The 24,289-nt window shown below is 36.4% G+C and overlaps 3 protein-coding genes across 10 annotated transcripts; all 3 read right to left on the reverse strand.

The window, feature by feature from the left end:
• Positions 1 to 681: 681 nt before the first annotated feature.
• On the reverse strand, positions 682 to 4,556 carry LOC113705210 (serine/arginine-rich splicing factor SR45a). 8 transcript variants are annotated; one of them, XM_072063691.1, is made up of 8 exons: positions 4,232 to 4,556; positions 3,618 to 3,747; positions 3,389 to 3,411; positions 3,202 to 3,288; positions 2,580 to 2,638; positions 1,836 to 1,985; positions 1,093 to 1,156; positions 682 to 973 (listed from the first exon to the last, which is right to left on the reverse strand). In XM_072063691.1, exons 3-8 carry the CDS (start codon positions 3,402 to 3,404, stop codon positions 786 to 788), a joined length of 564 nt encoding a protein of 187 aa, XP_071919792.1. In that variant the 5' UTR covers positions 3,405 to 3,411; positions 3,618 to 3,747; positions 4,232 to 4,556; the 3' UTR covers positions 682 to 785. The 8 variants fall into 8 exon arrangements, with proteins under 8 accessions (XP_071919792.1, XP_071919794.1, XP_071919790.1 ...); XM_072063693.1 differs by having other exon boundaries at positions 3,202 to 3,270; positions 4,232 to 4,555; XM_072063689.1 differs by having other exon boundaries at positions 2,580 to 2,691; positions 3,202 to 3,270; positions 4,232 to 4,554.
• A 3,952-nt stretch (positions 4,557 to 8,508) lies between these two features.
• Positions 8,509 to 9,735, reverse strand: LOC113705410 (uncharacterized). The gene is made up of 3 exons (XM_027227256.2): positions 9,184 to 9,735; positions 8,922 to 9,074; positions 8,509 to 8,825 (listed from the first exon to the last, which is right to left on the reverse strand). Exons 1-3 carry the CDS (start codon positions 9,243 to 9,245, stop codon positions 8,705 to 8,707), a joined length of 336 nt encoding a protein of 111 aa, XP_027083057.1. The 5' UTR covers positions 9,246 to 9,735; the 3' UTR covers positions 8,509 to 8,704.
• A 2,475-nt stretch (positions 9,736 to 12,210) lies between these two features.
• LOC113706785 (beta-adaptin-like protein C) lies at positions 12,211 to 19,745 on the reverse strand. The gene is made up of 14 exons (XM_027228789.2): positions 19,376 to 19,745; positions 18,117 to 18,428; positions 17,723 to 17,973; positions 16,592 to 16,727; positions 16,211 to 16,390; positions 16,004 to 16,096; positions 15,713 to 15,924; positions 15,564 to 15,627; positions 15,270 to 15,449; positions 14,588 to 14,680; positions 13,979 to 14,382; positions 13,607 to 13,796; positions 13,257 to 13,460; positions 12,211 to 12,791 (listed from the first exon to the last, which is right to left on the reverse strand). The coding sequence occupies exons 1-14, from the start codon at positions 19,460 to 19,462 to the stop codon at positions 12,492 to 12,494; spliced, it is 2,706 nt and encodes a 901-aa protein (XP_027084590.2). The 5' UTR covers positions 19,463 to 19,745; the 3' UTR covers positions 12,211 to 12,491.
• Between the last annotated feature and the right edge of the window lie 4,544 nt (positions 19,746 to 24,289).

The following is a 24,289-nucleotide window of genomic DNA, read 5'->3' on the forward strand; positions in this document are numbered from 1 at the left end:
CACCGTTGCGATTGCGAGACACCCTGAAAACATATTACGGTGTAGACTTGCAGTAAATTCACTCCAGTTCCTTCTTACCACCCGGTAGAAAAGCTTTCAAACTACTCCAAATTCGACAGGCATTTTGAACAGAACAATCACTTGAAAAACCCAAAACAAGAAAACAAAACAAAATACTCCCGACTAAATATTGCATTTCACCAGTTGTAAAATGAATAATCCGTAGGGACTACAGCGTCCCGGAAATTTTTTTTTTTTTTTTTATCCCACAAGCATTGACAGCTGCAAACTTCCACGCAGAAACATGCATTTAAAGCTAAAACATGGAACACCCGGTGCAAAAATCCAACAGAACATCCCTGGTGATGGCCAGGGCAATTGAAATGTATTATTGATTTCCTTCGCATTAACGGAGCTAGTATTAAAATAGGCCATTACTAAGACAATATGGAAAATACCCACTTGAGATATTATTATTAATCGCACTCTACTTTTTGTTAATAGCATTCCCCCTATTTATTTTATCGTATGATCTACTAATAAATGAAAATCATATGATAAAAATGATAGCAAAAGTGCCATTAACAAAAAAATATAGTGCCATTAATAATTCTCCGTTCAATATTAGAAGATGAAGTTCGAAATCATTAAAAAAAAAAAAAAAAAAGAGTCTATACGGAGTAGGAGAAGCAACCGTTTCATCATTCACAGAAGAATCAACGTCCAGTTTAATGAAAGGACACTCCCAAAGACAAAAGCAGGAAAAGAAAATGAACACAATAAAATCAATAAGCTCGGGAATAGCCCCTACCCCCGGGAGACACAGAACGATCCCTGTATCTTCCATAGGAGTCATAATCGTCACCCCTCTTACCATAGGGGGAGCGCGATCTTCCCCGATGATCCCTATGATATGGATCTCGATCATGGCGTCGACGAGGTGAGTAACTACGAGACCGTCTTGGTCCATATCCTACATAAACCAACAGAAAGTAACTAGTCAAAGCCAACCAAAAATTTCAACCAAGTAAAGCTTGCATGGTTCGTTCCGTAAATGCAATCAAGCACACAGGAAGACAAAATGTAAATTACCTCGTCTTCCTCTCAGACCTTGATACCTTCCAGGGGTTGGAGTCCGACCACGTTTACGCTTAGCCTGCATAAATGGACAGAATGCACAGTATTCGTTCAAGTTCTGCTAGAAAAAGGATCTCTAACATGCTTTAGGCATGAATAGTATTTAAAGGAGAAAAAAAATATCAAACGTGTTGTGTGGATGAGTCCCACAATCTTCTAGCAATTTTAATAGACTATTTTCTTTAACGCTTCCTAAGATACAGTTTTATCCTAGTTTAACCCATCTTAGACAACTAATGCAACTTAAAACAGTACCAAAAAAAGAAAAAGGATTTAGTCTAGCAGTTTGCAGACCCCTCAAACTGAGTCCTTTATTATTTAGCTCGGGAGCAAGACACAAACCTTCAATATTAAATGCAGACGTGAAAGAAAACCAGAAAAACTGAAGCAGCCAGAATTGTTTACTATACAGATTCTGTTACTGATGAGGTAAAGGAATTAAGGGGCCTACAACCCTCTGGAAAATATTCGAGTTGATTCGATGAGTTTCAAACGTCGATGAAGAGCGCATGTCGTGAGGGATATGTTCAACGATTTAGACTTTAGAGCTTAGAATTTGACTTCGATGAAGCCACACAGACCAGACCTGCTGCCACAATCTACCAGGCAACATTTCTGAAGATAAGAATAGCTGGTAATGAAGTACTTCAGTCACATTTTACTACAATGAACACGCTCTTTTGACAGATAGACAGTACCTTCTCCACAGTAATTAATCGACCTTCCATCACCGAACGATTCAGATATTTAATACAACGGTCTGCATCCTCATTTGTTTCCATAGTAACAAAAGCAAATCCACGAGATTCTTTAGTGCGGGGGTCTGTCACTAGATGGCATTCAGTAACCTTAAACCAGAAAGAACAATGAAACAAATCAACCCAAATAGATAAAAGATACTGTTCTTCGTATATATCTACACCACCATTTAGCCATGCACTAGATTTTCCAGTTTTAGGTATGCGCAAAAAATCAACAGATGCTCAGTTCTGATACTAAGACAACATTTTCTTGTGTTAAACCCGCATCACCAGAACCTGTTATAGCAATATAGGAACATAAAAGGTTCAAAAATCAAAGACGCAAGGAGAACAACATATATGGATTTTATACAAGTAGAATGGCTGACAATCTCAACCTATCCTTCTTTATACATATCCCTAAAATGTTATGCATTTTTCCCCCAACTCGATTACGGAAATTGGAATTTAAAGATTGCAGACTAACAGAATCTACAATATTAGTTTTGCATTAAAATTTTCAATAAATTTTAGATAAAACGCATTCGAGGTATCTAAATTCGCTCAAATTCATGTCTCAAAAATTAACCATCATTTGCCCAGCAAAAAAAGTAAGAAAGAAAATGAAAAACAATGTCTACACGTTGAGAAACACAAATAACAACGTATATTTTGATGAATACACTAATAAAAAAACCATACCTTCCCTTCTCTGTTAAAAAACTTCTCAAGATCACTGCTGGTAACCCTTGTGGACAGGCCTGTTACATAGAGATTATTCCCAGGATTAACAGCGCCAGCAGAATCACGGCTCCTGGGGAAATATGACTTACATGTCATGTAAAATAATATAAAAATTTTCAAGATAACATGATTGATGTATTTACCTCACAGAAATGTATTAAAAAAATTTAGGTATAGAATTGTGAAATTCTTGAGAACCTTGTTAAGGCTAGTATAAAGTAATTCTAGTGGATGAAACTTGATGCAGGAGAGATTTATTTTCAAATGGCCAAAAAAATATAGTGGGAACAAACTCCTAGAAGATAAATAACCATTTTAACAGAAGCCCTTCCAAAGAATATACTTGATGTAGGCAGTCCAGAAGGACAAACCAAGAAATCATTATATAGTGATGCAATGCATATAACGAGAAACATGCAATTCTGCATACAAGTACTCAAATTAGGTTGCAATATAAGTATCAATAACTTTTGGGTCTTACAGTTCACATCTATGATTTACAAATACTCTGTGGTTCATTGTTATTCACGACATTTTGGAATCCTTATAGGATAACTTACCATTGACTCAGAATATATACCTGGAGCGTCTCCTTGGAGACTTTGATAACGATCTTGACCGACGAACCCTAGGTGGTGGAGACAAAGAGCTGCGGGGTGAAGCAGACCTAGCAATACTTATAGTAAAGACAACTTCATAACAGGAGAACCAAATTTCAATGAACAGAAGCTCACGATTTCAATACTATCTTGCAAGAATGGACTCACCTTCCGTCTCTAGCATATGACATCTGCTTTAAACAAAGGAAACAAAGGCCCTAATCAAAACCTTAAAAACTAAGCATGATAAAACTGCCCTACATGCATCCAAAAGTAAACAAAAAGGACGTAATAAAAACTAAAATGATATATACAACAATTGATTTACGTTCATGAGCTAATTTTAAAGTAAAATTCTCAAGGTATTTACAACAGAAGAAGGGGTGTAGAAACGAGCCTACTCAAACAGAAGACTATTATTTTCCAATCTTGGTTTGATATCCTTAATGAGCTCCAAATTGGGTTTGAGCTCAATTTGATTATTATTCAAGCTAAGCTCAAATGCGCATCCACCCAAGTAGTACTTCCTAAATGATAGAGAAAGAACGACTTCAAAGTGGAAACCGATTAAACGACTTCAAAGTTGAGACTGATTATAGTTTATGAGAGAAGAGATAAAGAAAAAAAGGATCATCAAACAAACATGAAGAATGTAAAAGAGAAATTAACTCAATAATGCAACTATTTTAGACCCCCGAAGGGAAAAAGGCGTGATTTTGACAAGGAAAAAAAAGATGAAATCAGCCTCAAACGATCTTAAAGAGGAACAAAAATATTTTCTTTTTCACTAAAAGAGCTGATAATATTCATAGGCTTCACAAATTAGCATTCTTTACTTATCAGAAGCTGAAAAGAACATTTAATCGGGGGGGAAAAATAGAAAAGAAAAACAGAGACAAATTTCCTCTAACAGATATCAAATTTCTGTTTCGAAGCAAAAACAAAAAATTCATATGCAGATTTTGTTTAACAAAAAAGTCCAAAAATGGGACGAGATGAAGTCAAGCTGACCTTGATTTCGATTTTAATTTTGATTGAGAAGAACCGGAGAGAGTGAAGACGAAGCCCTAGCGCATGAGTAGGGTCGTTTTGTGGGTGAAATACCGAGCCAAAGGAATCATCCCATATGGTGAATTCCGTTTTTGGCCCTCGTGTTGCCAAGGTTGAGCGACTTTAATTATCTGTAGATTAATTTCTGCCCAAAAGCTAAAGGCGGGGCAACTTTAGGTACCCCAACCTTAAAAAACCGCCAACGCGTGTCGATTAGGGCTACCTTTTCCTAAAGAATTTGCATGTTTATGTTTTGAAACTCAGACGGACCGCAATCATGCTCAAGTTTAGGGGTCAGTGGTCAATAAATTCGATTCAATCGAACCTATTCAAGAATTGGATGACATCCTCGTGATGTCATAAATATATTTAATTTTAAAAATAAATATATTATGTAAAAATTCTAAAAATATATTGATACTAAGAAATATAGGTTCAATGTATGTTTGATGTTTCTAAAATACTTTACAAGAAAATACAAATAAAGTAGTATAATTAAGTAGCAATTTATGCAATTTATAATTTAATGCATATTTAACAAGCTTAGAACCTTCTGTTACCGTTTGGAAAAAAAACAAGTTTAGAACCAAATTGGAGGGCTTATTTGAAAAGTAATACAAAAGTTTAGGGCTATAGTTATAAGTTCTAAAATGTTTCTAGGTGTAATAATAGTTTTCTAATACTCTAGGGGTCAAATCATAAAATCTATAAAATATTTCTAGGTGAATTTTTTACTTTTTTTTAATGTTTTATCCCTTTTTTTAACTTATATCTTCCATTGGAGTTGTTTGAGAGAGATTTATGATAAAATATGTGAAAAGATTTAAGAGTAGTTAAAAGAAAGAATAAAAAAAAGGAAGATAGAAAAGGTAAAAAAGGAAAGATGGAAAAAAAACTTGGTTCGAAGGTTCTTTCGGTTTCGGTCAAACCCAATTTTTGACTGATTTGACTAAGTTTTTGTTTCACGGTTTTTTTAAGATAACTTAGATCGGATGCCTACCCGATTTTTGGTTCAATCGATTGAATTGGCTAGTCCCGTCTGAGTTTCAAAACACAGGTTTGAATCTCCCTATGGATTTGAGCGAGTAATAATTAGATAATAAGTATAATTGGATCAACCCATTACTCATCAATTGAATGAGTGTAATTGGGTACCATTTAGACCATTCAAAATTAATATGTAGGTTATTGGTGAGTAGATTTAGACGAGTCAATATAATTAAGTTGTGACCTCGATGTTGAGTTGTGTTAGTAAGTAATCTCTACTTAGCATGCATGTGACTATGCCCTGTTTGGAAAACTGGTTTTTTACCTAGTTTTTCTCTTACAAGTTTTTTAATAATTTTAACTATAGTAACCTAGAAAAATTGTTCAAAATTTTTAAAATACATATTTCAAAATATCAAAAAACACAGAAAAATTTCAACTCTTTTCTTTATTCTTCTTCCTCCCCTACCTCAACCAGCCACTACTTTTACCGTTGGTTGACATTCTTTCCGGAGCCGGCAAAAGTAGTTTCTCTATTTTTTTTCCTTTCTCTCCTCCCTCTCCCTCTCCTCCTTCCTCTTCCTCTCCCCTCTCCCCAACCACATCTCTCTCCCGTTTCCCTCCCTCTTGGGCAACCAGGAGAGGGAAGGGAGGAGAGAGAGAGGGAGAAGAGGGGGGAGAGGAAAAAAAAACGGTTGCTACTATTGCCGTTGTCAGCGGCCGGTGAGTTGTGAGGTGAGGGAGAAGAAGAGGAGAGAAAAGAAAAGGAAAAATAAAGAAAAAAAAGAAAAGGAAAAGAAAATAAAAGGAATTTTACATTTAAATTTTTTTTTACAATAAATTACAATAAAGTTTTAAACAAATACTCAAAAAACTCATTTGTCAAAGGGGGCATATGACTCTAAAAGCATGCTTTGACTGTAACAGTGACTAAAGTCAAAACCATCCCAACTTTTTGTTATTAAGGAAAAAGAAAAATTCAGACAAATAGTTCATCATAAGTTGACATTGTATATTTTATGTCACTTACATATAAAATGACACTTTTTCATCATTTTACATATTGGTTTCGTATCTTTTATGTCTCTCACTATGAAATAATGAATTTTCATCTCTCATAAATTGAAAAAAAAAACATATTTTTAGTCCCTTGGTTTATTTTTACTAATATTCTTGTCGGGAAAAAAAATCATGTGTTGCTCATATTTGACAAATTTTGAGATAAAACCAGAAGAGAAAAAACTATAAATTCCTCATAGTTTTTTCTTTCTTATCCTATTTTTCTAGTCAATAATGGCAATGGCCACGGTTACCTTCCATCACCGTGCTAATGCTGTTGCTGTCGGTCGGCAACTTTTTTATCAAGTGAGTTTTTTTAGTGTTTGTCTGAAATTTTATTGTAGATCACTGTAGAAGTTGTAGAAAAACTTTTGTAAAATGAAATTTTTTTTCCTTTTCATTTTCTTTTCTCTTTTTTTTCTTTTTTTTTTTTTTTCTTTCCTTTCCTCCCTTCTCGCTTCTTTTCCCATCCCTTTCCCTCCCATGTTCCCTTTCCCGAAACTGTCGATGAAGCAGTAAAAGAAAACTTTTTTTTTTTTGCTTTTTTACTCTCCCCTTCTCCTACCGCCACCCTTCCCTCTCCCTCCCCCAGCACTCCTCTTCTCTCTCTTCCTCTTCACTTCCCTTTTCCGTTTCCCTCGCCCGCTAACTCTCCGTCCCCCCTGGCAGATGAAGCAGCAACAGATTTTTATTTTTATTTTTTTTGCAATTTTCCCTCTCCCCTTCTCCACTTTTCCCCCGCCACCCTCACCCTCTCCCGGTGCAATCTGGTCTCGCGACCAGATCGGCCAAACAGGGAAGGGAAGGGTTGTGAGAGAGAGGGAGAGGGAGAAAAAAAGGGGAGGATCAAATCGAGCAAAGAGGAAGGATGGCGGGGAGAGGGAGAAAAAAAAAAAAAAAGAAGACCGGTACCGGAAGAGGTGATCGGCGTTGAAACTGGTGGCGGAGGTGGTGGTTGGCGACGGAGGTGGTGGTGGATTGGGGTGGGAGAGGAAGAAGAAGAAAAGGGGAAGGGAATTTTTTTTTATGTGTTTTGGGTATTTTGAAGTGTATAGGTAAAAAACTTTGAGAAGTTTTTTCAAGTTACTGTAACTAAAGTTAGTAAAAAAATTAGTATAAGACAAACTCAAACAGACCCAAAATTTCACAAAAATTTAACTCCCCACTCAAGTTTTAGTATAGAATTTGATTTTTGATATTTGTTTTAACAAAAAATAAACAAATGTAGGTAGAAAAAATAGAAGAAACATTGTACATTGAATTTGATTTTGGTGTTAATATCGTATTTTTTATAAAATCTTACTGCTAATAGAAAAAAAATGGCGTATTTTTTCGATATTAACTATGCCAAAATTTACCTATCACAATTTTTTTTTAATTTTTCACCTATTTTTGTTCTTTTTTTTTTTGCAAAAACTAATGTCAAAATTAGATTCTTCCTGAAAAACTGAGTGAAAAAGTTAAATTTTGTAATGGATAGTGGTGGCAATCAAGGGCAACATTGTCAGTGCAGTAGTCGGAGCAGTCATGACTACTACCACATTCATCGCTAGAAAAATACGATAAAGGAGAACGAAATGTGGCAGACATTTTTCCCTTTTTCCCTGAAATCTTCTAATTTTGTTCATAAAGTTTGCAAAGTATGAGGTGTATTTTCCCACCAAGAACACGAGTAGATATCCTTGGAGGGACAAAAAGTATGCATTTTTCATTTGTGAGGGATAAAAAAAAAGTACAAAAACCAATGTATGAATGATCATTTGTATGGTTTCTCCTAAAAAAGTACACATATCATACAAAGGGAATAGTAATTTGAAAAAAAAAATGTGTCATTTAAAAAGGGTGACATGAAATTTTGGTGTTAGGTGGTTCAAGAATTCTCACACTGCTAGAGACTCTGTTGCTAAATTTCTAGCGAATTTGAGTTTTCAAATAGTAACTAAAATTTCACAATTTGTAGAATTTCAAAATACATGCAATTGAAGTTCTGATTCTGACATGCTAATCTTAATGTTTTGATCTTTTGTGTAATCTATTCCAAAGAGAATAAGATAAATTTGAATTGTAAACATTGCATATTTTGTAGAGATACTTTTCTTTCGGACTTGAAGTATACACTTATCATCCCTATCCTCCGAAAGTTTGAAAAAAAATATAAAAAGATGAAAAAAAAGAAAATACTTCCATTCCTACATTTTTTTTAACATTCAAGATAGTACAAAGATTGATCAAATTCAAGAATTTGGAGCACTAATAATTGTGGTAGTATAATTTTATATCCACTCTACCCAGCTAGTAAGTGAAAATTCGGTCACACTTTAGATTCATTACTTTTTTTTTTTTTACAAGTACTAGTAGCGTGCACAAAAAAGATCTTCGACGGCTAGCCTACTGAACTGTTAGAGATCTTGCATCATCTTCCACTGCTTCACTGCCACCACCGTCCAGAACAGTTGATCTTGAGCAAAGGAAGAAGAAGGCAGATGTATATATGCTCACATGCCAAGCACTGCAAAACCAATGCTCAACTAGTCAGTAATATAATAGTGTTTGGTTTTGTGTAATTAGATGGAGTACAGCAGTAATGAGAGACTGATTAAAATACCTGTGCCAAATCCAGGATGTCTCGAGGCTTTCCATATCCCAGCTCACTGCAGCTATCGACATTGCAATGAAGCCGGCCAACACAAATCGCCATTTGAAACGCTTATTGAGCGCCTTTTTAAGATCAGGCAACCATGACCTGAGCCTGAGCAATCTAGACAAGTTTAAAAGTTTTTCAATAAAAAGGATGCAGGAAACTGAAACAGAAACAAGTTGTGGAATCACAAGGATTTTTGGTGTGCAATGAATGGAATCCGACATACCTATGCTGAAAATTCCAATTGGATCTCAGTGAATTAGACTTGAATGCACTGAAAAGTTTCATTAACCATGCAAACAGTAGACCCAAAGCTCCAATTGCCAGTACAAGAGGAATATTTCTTGACCTGCACAGTTCAGAGGGAATAATTTTGCTTGGAGAAGGAAGGAATATATTGGAAATCTGATCTTGATAGGGTAGATGGTATTTAATAGGACATATTTGGTTGGACCATTTATGGCTATCAATGCTGTAACAACTGAGGAGATGGTGTGTGTTGTTCTTCTTAAACCTTCATTGATGAAGGTTAGATAAATGAAGGTGCTTACCACAGCCATAAAAGAGAGCCAGGAGTCCATGAACTACATACAGAAGCAGCAGCCAGTTCTTCATCAGTATCTTAGAATTTACAATTATGAAGCAAAAAGGCTTTTTAAATTTAGCATCTGGATGTGACTAAAGTGAAGTGAGAAATGGTCAGCTGAGATTGATAACAAAATAATTCTATAGGTGTGGTTGAAGTAGTAAAGATCCCATTGAGAAAAAAAACAAGGTGGGTGATTGATTCACATCCTCATCATTGAAGTCTAGGAACCGAGAGATTCCTATTTCTCGGACCACTGAAGACCGAAAATCGACAAAGTTTGGTGCTCAGTTTGCACAAGGAAGTGCAAGTGATGGAATTTCTTTGCTAAAAATGTAGTGTGCGTTACCCGTAGGGGCTTGGTCCCTCTGTCTTCTTGTTGGATTTACATGTCCCATGATCAGAGCAATGATTCGGGCAACTTTCAACTGAAACAGACAATACAGTTCTGGAAAGAGCATTACTTAGCATTGGATGCCTCAACCCAAAACTCCAGATTCCTTATCTGGGGTATAGTAGGTAAGCGCTTACTGTCCTTGCACTTGCACCGTACAATTGGAACATGGATGAGCCAATACCACTATTGTTCGTCTGGTTTATGTAAAAGTAGTCCCAATCTCTCATTGATGGTAGGGTAGCCCACCAAATCGCACATACAGTTCATAGTTTATATTTGTATAGGCACCGATATTAATATGCAATGTTTTGTCCAGAAATACCTTGTTGAACATCGAAAACAAAATAAGTCCAAGCAAAATCTGATTCATTGTGAGCTGAAGTATTACTTAAAAGAGGCTCCAAAGGAAGATTATGCAACTCCACGGGAATCTTCACATGATTGGGCTTATAAACAAAAAATGCATCCGTATTGTCTCCTGGAACCACCTACACAAGAAGAAAACTAATCATTCGTAAGGCCCAAGCTTTTCGGAGATAGCGAAGCTATCAATTGTATAGAAATCTTTTTTTTTTTGTCAGCAAAAATATATTTGTATAACCTACTCTATCCTAATCTAAGGGAGGGAGAGCCTAAGGAGGCTGTGGTAGGGGACTAGTGGATATGCAGACCCAACTAGACCAAGGGAGTGTTATTGTACTCAACCCTTAGATTTTTAGGAACTTAAGTCCCTCTCTGGTGGCCACGAGCTGTTGACACAGTGATTCAATTGTATAGAAGTCAAGTCCTGCTTTGTCTGCGCATCATCACTCGAACAGCATATAACAAGCAAACAAGAAAGCAAAAGGTATGGTTTGAGATTCATGGATAAGCCCTGATAGATAGATACAAAATAGAGATGGAGAGGCAGGAAAACATGAATGGGACCCGACGTTCACAACTCTTCATTTGTGTGCGAAGAAGATTCAGAAATAGAAGCAAAATGAAGCAGGGTCATAAGCATGGTTCAAAGTCGCGGTCATGGTTGCAGTCGCGGCCGGACCATTCCACATCGGTCTCGACATATCAATTACGATATTAGCGAGATGCAAATTTTGGAAATATTTAATATTTTAAAAATTGTAAACAATATGATAAACAAAAATAATTAAAAAATTAGCAAAAATAATAAAAATTCAAATTGACTCGGGATGACTTTGGCCGTTTCTATTCATCTCGGAGACGTCTCGGTTGAATTTTCGGCGATTCATTATTTTGGAATTATCTCGTTTCGGTATCAGATTGGAAAGTCCTGTTCTGATGACGACTCGACCGAATCGTTTTGGTCTCGGCTAGGTCTTTAAACCATGGTCATAAGGAAAGCAAAAAGAATATTCAAAAATAGAAGCAAAGTAATTAGGGTGCATTTATGATGCTAGATAATCAGACTCTGTTAATATGGAACTTTTCAGAAGCAGCAGAAGTTTAATTTAAAAAAAAAAGATTTTTTTTTTAAACTTTGAAAAATTCGTTAATTAAACTTTACCAAGTTTGAATACAACGGATAACGCGAACCTCTCTGAGGGTGGGACTGGTGTGAAAGAATACATCGCATTGTAAGTAGTGGTTAGACAATAATAGGATATGATGCAAATAGATATCAACCCTTGATTGGCACAGTTAAAGCTGTGTCTCCATTCGTTGCTCCTGTCCTGCACTTAATGTTGAATCTCCATGCATGTTTTAATACTTTGCAGAGAAGAAGTAGAACCCAAACTGAATGAATAGTGAATCTACCAAGTGAAGTATTCATTCTATTTACTCCTCATGGCTAAAGCCTTGGGTAAAATGCTTGGAAACCACATTTTGTTTTAGCCCCTCGTAAGTAAGGCGAGGGAATAGAACTATAGAAGTGAACCCTGAAGCATTTTCACCTGCTCGTGAAATTCTTAAAATTTACGCTCCGAGCTGCAACTTTCGTACCCAAAAGGGGAAAAAAAAAATCCCGCTCGTCATCTGATCTTTTGTAGTAACGTAACTGTCATTATAATAATTTCCTAGCAGATCATCCTTTTTTCTTCCAGAAAGAGAGTAGCTTATTTCGTTCCTAAAGCTAAATGATTGTTACATTTCTATTCAAGTGGTAAAATTCACAAGCTCCAATCAGGTTGTGATAACAATAATAATATAAAATAAAATCATCACGACAAATAGAAACACCCGTCGAATTACCTCGTCAACCGCTACATGCCCTGGCTGCACCTTTTAAAATTGGGATAGACATCTAGAAAGAATAAAAATCAGCAAATTTCCTTTTGTGGATACATGGGAATAATTTTACATTTCATCAAAATTCTGTGCAATAAGAAGACTATAGAATTCAGCCAGCTGTGGTCGAACTAATGGACTCTAGAAAGCTAAGAAGTAGAGGTTGAAGTAAAACAACCAAGCGGGAATCTCAGTAGCCTACAGATTTTACACAGGAGAAAAGAGAAAGGAAGACACGCTCATCGAATAGTAAAACCAAAACTGAATCAGTAGACGAGAGGAAAATCATCAGGAAGAATATATATTAGCTCTTGAGAAGGTTCTCGAGGGCTTCAAAGAAAAGTGGAGCCAATTCAGGACTAGGCGTTTTGATTGCACACTTCAGACCAGGTATTCCAATAACAGCTGTGATTTCAATTAAGAAAGGAACTCCACTCGGAATTTTTGCAGAAAGATATAGCACTTCCTGGTTTGCGTGCTTGCGCTTGGCAATGAAAAACATATTAGAAGCAGCCAACCGATCCAGGGTTACTTCCACACTATTCATCACAATCCCTGGAAAGTCCTTTGATACCTCATTTGAATCAGGTAATGACTTCCATGTCTGCAACATGGATCAACACAACAATCAGTTTCAAGATATTTGTCTTTCTAACCAAACAATCATGAGTACACCTATAGCATTGTAACTCACACTGGATAAACAAATGACCATGTGGAAAATATAGACGAAATACATGCTTCACAGTACAAGGAAATGTATACGAGGACAATGTTAACAAACATGCTATGAAATGCAAATTTCAATCTGCAGCTCTTAGTTTACATTGAATATCTGTTTGCAACGTAAAGTTGATTTTCAGAAACTCAAAGGACATCTTTTGAGCTTTCACCAAAACTGCCAGTAATCCCAACAAAGAACAAAGAACATATGCAATAGCATATAAATAATTGCAGGTAATACTAATGGCTGGAATTGTTCACAGAAGCATGGTAGTGGCTAATGCTTCAGTTACCAAACAGTCAAACCCCAATGACAGACATGATATAAGAAACCTTCTCTGTTTACCTCAAGAAAAGTGCTGCGTTCCATTTTCCCATCCTCGGCAAAAAATACCAGGAATGATACTGCATCACTGAAGTACCATACAGGCTGTTGATTATTTTTCACAGCAACTTGCAGAAGTGTACTCGGAGGACCAGGGGATATATTCTGGTGCAGAACCATAGGCAAAAGGGTACTTGCAGAAGTCCCAGGCTGCAATTGGGGAACCTGATAGACAAGAAGATGTTAATAATACAGAGAAAAGTGGTACATAAAGGTAAAGTGAGAACTAGTTCACTATTCCAATTTGAAAGATATGTAAGATGGATCTATCTAAGAACATCCAGAAATGAAATAAGACTTTGAGTAACAACCTGCAGTGGTCCACCAGCAGCAAGGCCAAATGTATTCTTGTTAAATTGGATCATGAAACCATCAAGTGGAATCTGGGAGTTGTTCTCAAACAACATGCTGTAAAATATTTGTCCATCTCTTCGTACAAGCTGCGCGCTGATTTGTAAACCCTGACCAGTAGCAGCTGGTAATAGAACAGGCAAAGGAGGGCTGCATTTAAAGACTGCTTGTTAGAGTTCTTGCCATAACCAGTCTACAAGAATTTAAAATAAAATAACACAAAAGTAAGTCTTCTGAAATATCCAGTTTAACATTTATATAGGCCCTATGTCTGCTTCATCTAACACAATCTTACACTTAATCGCAATATCACATGAGGGCAGGGTACGTACCCAGCAGGAGTTGCAGGCTGATCAACAGACACAATAGCACTGCTATTATCCAAGCCCAAGTCAAGCAAATCAGGCACAAGTGCAGGAGCTGCAGATGCAGCTGGAGCAGCCACTGCCTGCCTTCCTGCATACTGGGCAGAACTTGAAGAAGCTGGTGGTGAAGTACTGCTGTCAGGTGCATAGGCAGGTGATTCAGAATTTCCTGTTTCACTTCCATCAGCAAAGTCATCTTCCTCAGTTCTCTGAGAGGTCTTAACACGAGTTACAAATGCTTCAGGGGGCTTGTGATAGACAGAGGATAAAGTAGCTATGTTTGCTAGAAGCTCATCAAGTAGAGATGGGTCAAGTTGATTTGAGTCATCACTAATCACAGGCTTTTCAGCTAGCACGACGTCCTTCGCTGCCTGAGAGACATAAAGAGTAGGTCCTTACACTGTTAAGTGAGTTTTGCACTCTATGCTACACGTGTTCTGAAATAACTTTCTACTACCGCAACATAGTAAAATGCAATTTCCAGCAGCATAGATCAGTTGATTTAACATATTTTTCTCTCATTAAAGATTTGATGGATACAAGGGTAGACAAATAAAGTGAGGCAAAGTTGCACACCTCTGGATCAGTTGAGAGAAGACGCCAATATATGTAGGCACGATCTCGCAAATCAGGATTGTCAGTCTCCACTGTTGCATTATTCAACACAACCTACGTGTAAAAGACATAGAGAAGATGCATATGAAAAACAGTATATAGAGGGCAGGACTTGAGAAGTGAAATGAAACCATGCTTCTAATTAAGAACTGCACCCTTGCAATGAAGCAAAAAAGAAATCTTCCAATGATTAAAAGCAAAAAAGAAGAAGAAGAAGAAGAGGAGGAGGAGAGTCTTTTTCACATTCTCCTTGTAAAATTACAGACTGTTTTCCAAACACTACTGATAATTATCAAATGCAGACAGAAACCACATTAAGTTGCATCAAACATTATATCATAACCTGAGAGTGTATTCATTAAATTCTCCTTATTTCCAGATCATGGAAGAGGATACAAAAGCAAATGAAACAGGACAACTTTCACAGAAAAAACCCTGCCTTTTTTTTGTTTTTTGTTTTTTTTGGCATTGGGGGGGCAAATCCATGGAGGTCAAATTCACCATGGAATAGTCATGCCTAAGTATATCTACCTTTTAGGGCATTGGTATAAAGTTGATAAACTCATAATCCAAAAGATTAGAGCAGCTATTCCAATATCCACATATGAATATCCCTGCCAAGCAACGAGAAGGGACAAAATACCTGAATCATCTGTTGTGGGCCTTCAGTTGGTTTTTTAAGGAAAAGTTTGACCGTTGCTGTGAGCAACTGCAATTGGACTTGTGCAGGTTCCTCAGGGAAACTCTCTAAAAAGCTTTCAAGAAGCTCATCAGCGTTGTCAATTCGTTCAGCATATTCACCAATTATCCATATCATTGATGCCTTCCAACAAAGAAATAAAAAAAATTAGATACTACTACAAGCAAGACTTCTTCAATGATACTCATGCATGATAATTCATAACAGCAAACAGATTTTCCAATTACAATGTAGTACCTTTGCCTCTGGCTCGTCCAAAGTGTCCAAGCTCTCACAAAGTGTAGCAATGATGGATTCATAGCTAAAATGAAAAAAAAAACTAGGTAAATACCAGTTATAAGGACACAGGAAAAAAAAACCCAAAATAGAAACTTAAATGTGCTCACGTGTTAGGATATCTCCTAAAGATATCTTTGATGACTATTATAGCTTCTTGAACAACATAGTTCACTTTAATCTTGATCAACTCAAGCAAGACACTAATGCATCGCTCAGCAGCTCTCTCAAGCTTGATGGCACAGCGTCCAATAGCACGGACAGCTTTTCTGACAAAATCCACATCCACTTCTGTAGCATATTCTTTGAACTCCAACAGGACCTATATAAGTGTACATAAAAACATTAATCACCTAAAACAACAAGAGAAAAGCTTTGATAACTCCAACTCTTCTACCTACCTGGTCTATGTTCCGGTCTGAAGCAAGCTTTATCATGATTTCCAGTTTTTCCATCTTCACATAAATTGGATCATTATACTTGCAGAAAAACACCTACAAAAAAAAAAGCATTCTATTAGCAGTTCACCTTGATTCTGATCATCAATTTCTAGGTGCAAACCAGTAGCAGAGGAAGGTCCAATAACAGAGAAAATTCCATGTCCAAACCTTTATTTCATGGGCAAGGATTGTTGGCCGTTTCTGTACAATCAAGTTTATGTTCCTTAATGCAACATACTGAATCTCAGGTTCTGCAGAAAGCAAAGTAACAAGGGGAGGAGCCATTTTCTTGCAGAGATTTCGAACTACGTCAGTACTGGTTATCAGTTCCATTTGCTGAAGGATCATCTGCAACATCATTATCAAAAAGTCAAATAACTAATCCAGATGAGAAAGATAAGAGCACTCAATAACAGTTCATCCGAGGCCACAAAATTAATGCAAAAATGTAGAGCAATCTGCATATTAACGGAAAAAGGGAAAAACTGTAGTGTTGTAGTACTCCTGAAATACTCTATTCAAGGTGATGGAAAGGGAAAGCACGTCTACCTTGACTGCTGAAAGAACAACCGCACAATTCGCATGCTGCAATCTTGGAGTAACTCGCTCAACTATATTTTCAGCTTCACGAGCATCAGCCGCTCTATACTTGGAAAGAGCATCCAATATAAAAACTTGACCCCACCTGCACTCATATGTCATTACCACATTTATTGAGGAAGAACTGTCTTCCAACATTATAGCAAAAGAAAATGCAATAGACATCAGTAGTTACAGAATATATGACAGGACAACTGTTGGAGCTCGATGCAACTTTGCACAAGGTGCACCCATTAGACCAACTAGTGCTCCAGTGTACCAAAAATCTTTAAAACTTTCAGTATGCCCAAATACATGGTTCAGTCCAATCGGAAATAGTGATTGGCACTGTACAGGAATGGAATTATCAAACTAATCTCCAAAGTGAAAAATCATGAACCGAATTATCCTGACTGGCTTTAGTAGATCCATAAACTACATCCACAGAAGCATGTTAAAATTCTTATCTCCAGGTTTTTTTTTGAAACATAAAGGACACCTCTTGGACATGCAAGAAGTTTGGGAATTCAATAACCTGAGAAAAATTCAGCTAAAACAAGTTTAGGAGGTGAAAAGCAGAATTCTGGTATGGCTTTTGGGGAGTATGATGATCAGATAACCATAGGGAAGTGATTCCAACTCCTTTTCCAATATCAGGATATAAGTTAAAGTAATTTTGACTATATTTTAAGCCAAGTGAAAGCCATCGGGAAATGATTCCAACTCCTTTTCTGATATCAGGATAGAAGTTTAAGTAATTTTGAATATATTTTAAGCTAAGTGAAAGTTTAGGAGGCTGGAAGGAGTGATCTATTTAGACTGCTCTCACGCTTGCATGGAAGACAAGATTCCACCAATGCCATCCATGTAGCATGAGATTTGCACATCTATAATAAACATCTTTTGCGTGACAGTGAGTTTAAGTGCATGTGCCAAAAGTCCAAATAATGTCACATTCAGTTTCCTTTTGGGTTGATTAGATATTCCAAAGAAGCACCATATAAGCCGAACAACATGTGACTACAGTCTTACAAAATGGCAGGTAAATTAAAAGTACAAAGGACTTTTACTACATGAAAATCAGTAGCTTTACAAACTCACTCAGTGCATTCATTAAGAGCAGTCAGAAGCTTTGACAATGTGTGACTGGTGATCTCAAAAATTGGTTTACTGCTATGTTCTTGAATCTCTGCAAGAGCTGCAACAGCATTTGCTACAACCATTGGATTGTTGTCAGATATCAAATCCTTAAGAGCTTCCAGAAAACCCCTATCCTCGACCAGCTCAGCATTGATGTCATAAAGTTTAGCAACACAAATAGCAGCTGTCTTGCGAACATATGGATCTTCATCCTGAGAAAAGAATATAGGAAAAAGTAGTGGTTTTAGTTAGGATAATGCTATGGTCCCACTGTTGTGTTACAATAAAAGTAAATCCAATATAACAAGAACAAATAAAACACACAGGAAGATGCAGAAAAAGTTGGTGAAATAACCTTGAGACAGCGTTGGAGTGGGTCACAAAGATATTCTGTGATTTTATCAACACGAATGCAACCCATAGTACGCACAGCCAGTGCACGAATCAAAGGATTTGGGTCTTGTGAGTCCTTTACAAATGTATTTACAGCAAGAATAGCAAGATCTGGCTGGCTTTTAGCATAATTTATGAGATACAAGTAAACAAGCTTCTTGAGCTCCAAATTCTCAGTTTGCATGCAGTTCACAACATCAGTGAAGAGCGATGATACATCTTTCCCAACAGTCATAGCAGCGATGACTTTTTTAACTGCATCTTTTCTCTTATCCTGAGTGTGAGAGTTGACACAATAAATGATCAGATTTCTAAAAAATAAAGGGCAAAAATGAAAAATATCTCCAGTTCTCAGACAAATAAACACAGTACAATGTGGATTATCTATTACTAATAACCCATTAGTTACACTAGAATCCAAAATCCCCAGTCTGAAAGAATATAACAAGCCAAAATGTCGATTAATGTCTACAGAAAATTATCGTAGTGACGCAATGTAGTCCTATATTTCCATCAAACAGGCAACTGCTTCTTCAGTATAAAGCACTAGAGACTTGAGAAATACCAATAGCACATTTAAATGTTTAAATGTAATTGAACTAGCTTGTCAAACTACTTCATATAAAGCTTACTTGATCCAGTAAACAAACAATCATTTCACAATTAACATGCCAATTCTGGGGTAAACATTAACACTGAGGATCCAGCCACTCAAATTATGCAAATCCACATACCCAAAGTTGAAGTGCAAACGTTCATCAATTAGGATCGAGCTGCTTAAATTATCAAATCAACCACTATAATGAATTCTTAAATCTCAAAATCTGACAATTCTTCACCAGTAAAAAATTGCTACATAACTGGAATATTCTGTCGAATCTAATTTCTTTCATTTGCATTAGCAGAAGAAACACGATTCACTGAACTGAAATTGAAGCTTGGTTGCTGCAAATCAAGACGGAATTAGAGTTGCAACGCAGATCGACTGATAAAATGACACCGTAGAACAGCTTTACAAATAAACTAAACGAAAAATGCATTAGATCTGATGACGAGTCTAATTAATAGGTGGAGAAATCACTACACAAACTGCCTAATTCAAGCAGATCAAAATCACAGCTTAAAAATGCTCACAATTAGCTCAATATAAATAAATAAAACGAAGGAAACGAAGGAAACGAAGTTAAAATATACACACGATAAATATAGGGAAAAAAACACCTTGTACTGGGAATTGAGTTCTTCTTTGAGTTCAGGGATTTCACCCTTCTTTGTGGTGGAAAAATACTTCGAGTCGTGTCCGCTCATTTTCGATTAATTTGTTTAAACCTGGATTCCGGCGATCGGAATGGCAACGGATAACGGCGACGGCTTCCTCAGAGTGGTCTGGGGAGGAGGAAAATTGCGAGAAGCCACCGTTGAGAGGAGGGGACGACGAGGAGAAACCTTGAAATGCTTTTTCAGTTTTGACGACTGCAGGGAAAAACGATGTAGTCTTGGTGCAGAACCGGTTATGAGCTAATGCACCAAGCCGGGTGTCAAGTGTCAACTGTGAAGCAACGGTTCACCCGGATTGGATCGGGCAGAGGGTGAAAAAAGCCACGTTTCGAGCACGGCTTGGTGCTTTTCCACCTATGTTTTGTTTTGAGGCTGAGCACCGGCTTGTTCTGTAAAAGCTGATTTTGTATAAATTAGATTCTTGAAAATCAGATTTTTAAAATTAACTTACATGTTTTCATTTGTTGTTACAAAAGGCTATTCTACTGAATGTATAGGTGTTCTCCCAAAAAGTTGAAAAAGCTTATTTGACAAATTGACAAATTAATGACTAAATGGTCTAATTGATTCTTGAAATGCTATGCTGGAAATCAAAATTTTGTGCTAATTAAATAATTTTTCAAATAATTAATTTCTTTACTTATAGATATAAATCATGACTATTGACTAAATTACAAGTAATCCAATTAAACGAAATAGGCAGGTGAGAGAAGTACAGCAGAATAGGTTATCTGACTTAATAATTAATCCATTATAGCACGATATTCGTGGCTATGTGCTAAGAACTTGAGTATACATATATAGCAATTCTAGTGAAAAACATTATTGACTAATTAGTAAGCAACAAAAATCTTGTCAAAAAATGAAAAACAAACATATAGTATCAAATTTAGTAGCCTAATTTTAGGAATTTTTTTTTTTTGCTTTTAACACAGTATGTAGTCTTTTTTTTTATTTTTCTTTTAGATATAAAATAATTGAAACGTGATAATTGATCAGTTCAATTAAATTTTGATAAAGATCATGCATGACAAAAGGTTAATAGTACATCATAAATAAAGAATTAGTTCATTTTTAGCCTAAAATATGTATCTGCAAACTAAGAACTCGATCTTTTGCATCCAAAATGCATCATATTTTAGCAATTCTAGTGAAAAATATCGATTAATTAAAGTACTAGAAATACTATAATAAAATAAATTAAAGGGCAAAAACCATGTCGTCACTGAGTCGGTCACGTCACGAGTCCTTCATATATATATCCTGCCTCCCCCACCGAATAGCTGCGAGCTAGAAACAACTCTACTTGAAGTTTTACAGAATCCATAAATCTAAAACAATGGGAAACGGTACTCTTTACTGCCCAAAAAATGCTGAATTTTGTTGCAGATAAAAAAATTAAAGCAGCTTATTGAATTGAATTGAAATTATTGTTCTATATCAACGGTACGAGTAATTCGATCAACAAATTAATGAAAAAAATCTTTGCAATCTCAGGTGATAAAGTTCGACCCAGCAAAAAGATCAAGTTCTCCAACAAGGTCCTTTATTTCCACCACTTGTTTGTTCTTCATTTTTTATGACTCGTAAATTCCTTGCTTTTTTTTTCGATTAAGTTAGCTGTTATTCTGTATGTAGGAGCATAGAAGCACAGCTGTTGAAGATTATGATCCTTCTTATGCAGAAGATATCGATGATGATTATCGAGATGGTACTGGCTTACACTTTGAATCCTGCCGCGTTTTGAGATTGGCTCATTCGTTTTATGCAAGAATGATTTTTTATTTTGAACAATTTGTTAATTGTCTTGTGGTTTTGATGTTATTAAGGTGAAGGAAAGAAGTGGGATTTTACAGAATTGGAACTTAAACCTGATCATGCCAATCGGCCATTATGGGCTTGTGCTGATGGTCGGATTTTCCTTGAAACTTTCTCCCCACTTTACAAACAAGCCTATGATTTCCTCATTGCCATCGCCGAACCGGTCTGCAGGTACCCTGCTCCATTTTGTACAGGATAATCGCTATTATAATAGATATACCTATATACTTGACTGGTTTAATTTGTTGCTGTATATGAAAGGGAAAGCGTTCGCGTAATCATCGTAGTCATTTCGTAAATATGTGGATTTATGGGTGTTTCAATTTTAGATGATTTTACTTGTGTTGTGATAGAGTTTTGATATGTTTGTGTACATGTGTATTTTGGGTTATAGGCCAGAATCGATGCATGAGTATAACTTGACGCCGCATTCATTGTATGCGGCTGTGTCAGTGGGACTTGAAACTGAAACTATCGTATCCGTCTTGAGTAAATTGTCGAAGACCAAGCTGCCAAAGGAGATGATAAAATTCATTCATGATTCAACTGCTAACTATGGCAAAGTAAAACTTGTCCTCAAGAAGAACCGGTATTTTGTTGAGTCCCCATTTCCAGAGGCAAGTTGGTTTAATCTCCAAAAAGTCCATTTGGTGTTTTTGTTGAATGCAGAAATTCGGATTGCGAGGTCTTATGATGTTGTGATGTGCAGGTGTTGAAAAGATTGCTTAAGGATGAAGTTATAGGTCGAGCTAGAATCTCAACCGAGGTCTGTGGTTAGCGTGAATATTCTTTTCAGTAGTAATTCAATTGGACACCATCAAGTACAATAGGTTGCCTATGTAAAACTATGTTTATTTGTTCATTTTCAATGTCAGGATTTAATTCTTATTACATAATTACTTGCTACTATAGGGATTGCCTGGAAGTGATGGATTTACTGTGAGCAAATCCATGGGTGAAATTGAAGGGAGACATGATGAGTTGCTAAATGAAGCAGAGTTGGCAGCTGCAGCTGAGGAAAAAGAGACGCACTCATTTGAAATTGACCCTGCTCAGGTAACTTGATTTCAGAGCTTCATCCTGAGATTACAAACATGTTCACTTTCTTTTCTAGTTATCTTTGTTCTATTTTTTGGGATAGGGAGGGGACTTGGAGCTTCAGTACTTCAGATGAACTCTATGCCAATTTTCTTCACTACATGTGGTTTCCATTTGTAACATGTAGAGCCTTTGTTTGAATCCAGTACCTGTTACTTAACCTGTAGTTGGTAAGTAGAATATTCTTTGTTTCTAACTTTAGCTGATGTTTCACTTGCATTGGCTTTTCGTCTCTTTTGGAATCCCCAGTGATAATTTTTGGTTCCATCACTGGGCCTGGCTCCTTTAAATGGTTTAGTTGAGTGTATGATGTTGGTGGAATATTGAAACATTATTAAGCGTCACTCTACATGTTTTTGACAGGAGTAGTTGGCTTGGTTCTGTATTTATTTTGTGCATGTGTCGTAGGGGTATTCTTTTTCTATTTTTTGTATGGTAGGTTTTCCCAGGCAGTACACTTAAATGTGCTTATGAGTGAATACTGAAGTTGAAATTCATATGCCTATTAACTACAAAATCATGTGTACAAGTTTTAATGATCACAGGTTGAAAATGTAAAGCAGCGGTGCCTGCCAAATGCTTTAAATTATCCCATGTTGGAGGAGTACGATTTCAGGAATGATACTGTGAGTTTCATTACTTCTTGATACAGTTAAGTTACTCACATATTTGTTTTGTATGCTATTCTTCTTAATGGCCATTCAACACTACAGGTCAATCCTGATCTTGACATGGAGTTGAAGCCTCAAGCTCAGCCAAGACCTTACCAAGAAAAAAGTCTTAGTAAAATGTTTGGGAATGGTAAGGGTGCTGGTGCTTTATTACTTTGATTATATGTAGATTTTGAGTCCTTTTAGATGTGTTCGTTCATTAATTTACTGCTTAACAACATTGTGTATGAAACTTTAGCAATTATGGATGATGTTTTTTAAAACATCAATTTACACTGGAAATGAAAAATCTGACTTCCAGTATAACTTGAGAAGAGCTTAAACTCCAAATGAGTATATGAAGTATTATTTCAAAGTTTAAGCATTTGAAATATTAAGTTTTAAGCATTTGAAATATTAAGTTTTAACTCTCTTTGAGATGCTGTGCTTATATTGCTATTTTAGGGGCTACTATTGGTAATAGGGCTTTGGTTCTGTTGTGGTCTTGTGTACATTGGGAATTTAAATCTCCTATTGCTAGGTCTAAGCTGGTTAGTACCTTTAGTGAGATTGTAGCATTCTTCTCACTTCTGCCTTGTGGTTGAATCACTTAGCAGTTTTCTCACTTCTGAGTTTGTTTGCAGTCTGTTTTTCCTATGTGGCGAAAAAACACAACTCTAGGGATGATTATGGAGTGGGACTACTCTATTCTGCAGTTTTCTATGAGCCATGATTACCCTTGTGAACTGAGTGTTTATTATCTGTAATGAAGCATGAGAAGGAATATAGTGAACCTAGTTTGAGTTGTCTGTAATTCAATTCATTCTTATGAGAAAAATGGGCAGGGACTGATGTTCAGATTTGTTTCCTGGAAAGAAATAGCCTATGATGCAACTTGAGTTGTATTCTTTTCATCTCAGGTAGGGCAAGATTTAATGAGACATAGAGAGGATACTTTGCATCTAGTTTGAGTTGTCTATATTGACTCATGCTTTTGAGGAAAATGGGCAGGGACTAGTGTTCAAATTTGTAGTTTCTGGAAAGCATTAGCCGATGACGTAACTTGAGTTGTAATCTTTTTATCTCAGGCAGGGCAAGATCTGGTATTATTGTGCTACCCTGTGGTGCTGGGAAATCATTGGTGGGTGTTTCTGCTGCCTCTAGAATTAAAAAAAGCTGTCTTTGCTTGGCAACAAATGCTGTTTCTGTGGATCAATGGGCTTTTCAATTCAAGTTGTGGTCTACAATTCGAGATGAGCAAATCTGTCGTTTCACATCTGATAGCAAA

The sequence above is a fragment of the Coffea arabica genome, chromosome 8c, assembly GCF_036785885.1.
Source record: "Coffea arabica cultivar ET-39 chromosome 8c, Coffea Arabica ET-39 HiFi, whole genome shotgun sequence".
In the NCBI taxonomy this organism is placed as follows: Eukaryota; Viridiplantae; Streptophyta; class Magnoliopsida; order Gentianales; family Rubiaceae; genus Coffea; species Coffea arabica.

Coding starts and splice junctions, on each gene's coding strand:
- LOC113705210 (XM_072063687.1), bottom strand. CDS start 3,411: ATGTCATATGCTAGAGACGGAAG. Junction 1,157..1,835: donor GATTAATTACTGTGGAGAAG/GTACTGTCTATC, acceptor CCATTTATGCAG/GCTAAGCGTAAACGTGGTCG. Junction 974..1,092: donor AGGTCTGAGAGGAAGACGAG/GTAATTTACATT, acceptor TGGTTTATGTAG/GATATGGACCAAGACGGTCT.
- LOC113705410 (XM_027227256.2), bottom strand. CDS start 9,245: ATGAAACTTTTCAGTGCATTCAAGTCTAATTCACTGAGATCCAATTGG. Junction 9,075..9,183: donor AATTGGAATTTTCAGCATAG/GTATGTCGGATT, acceptor AAACTTGTCTAG/ATTGCTCAGGCTCAGGTCAT. Junction 8,826..8,921: donor ACATCCTGGATTTGGCACAG/GTATTTTAATCA, acceptor TTGGTTTTGCAG/TGCTTGGCATGTGAGCATAT.
- LOC113706785 (XM_027228789.2), bottom strand. CDS start 19,462: ATGAGCGGACACGACTCGAAGTATTTTTCCACCACAAAGAAGGGTGAA. Junction 16,391..16,591: donor TTGTTCTTTCAGCAGTCAAG/GTAGACGTGCTT, acceptor ATGATGTTGCAG/ATGATCCTTCAGCAAATGGA. Junction 13,461..13,606: donor CTGCTGGTGGACCACTGCAG/GTTGTTACTCAA, acceptor CTTGTCTATCAG/GTTCCCCAATTGCAGCCTGG.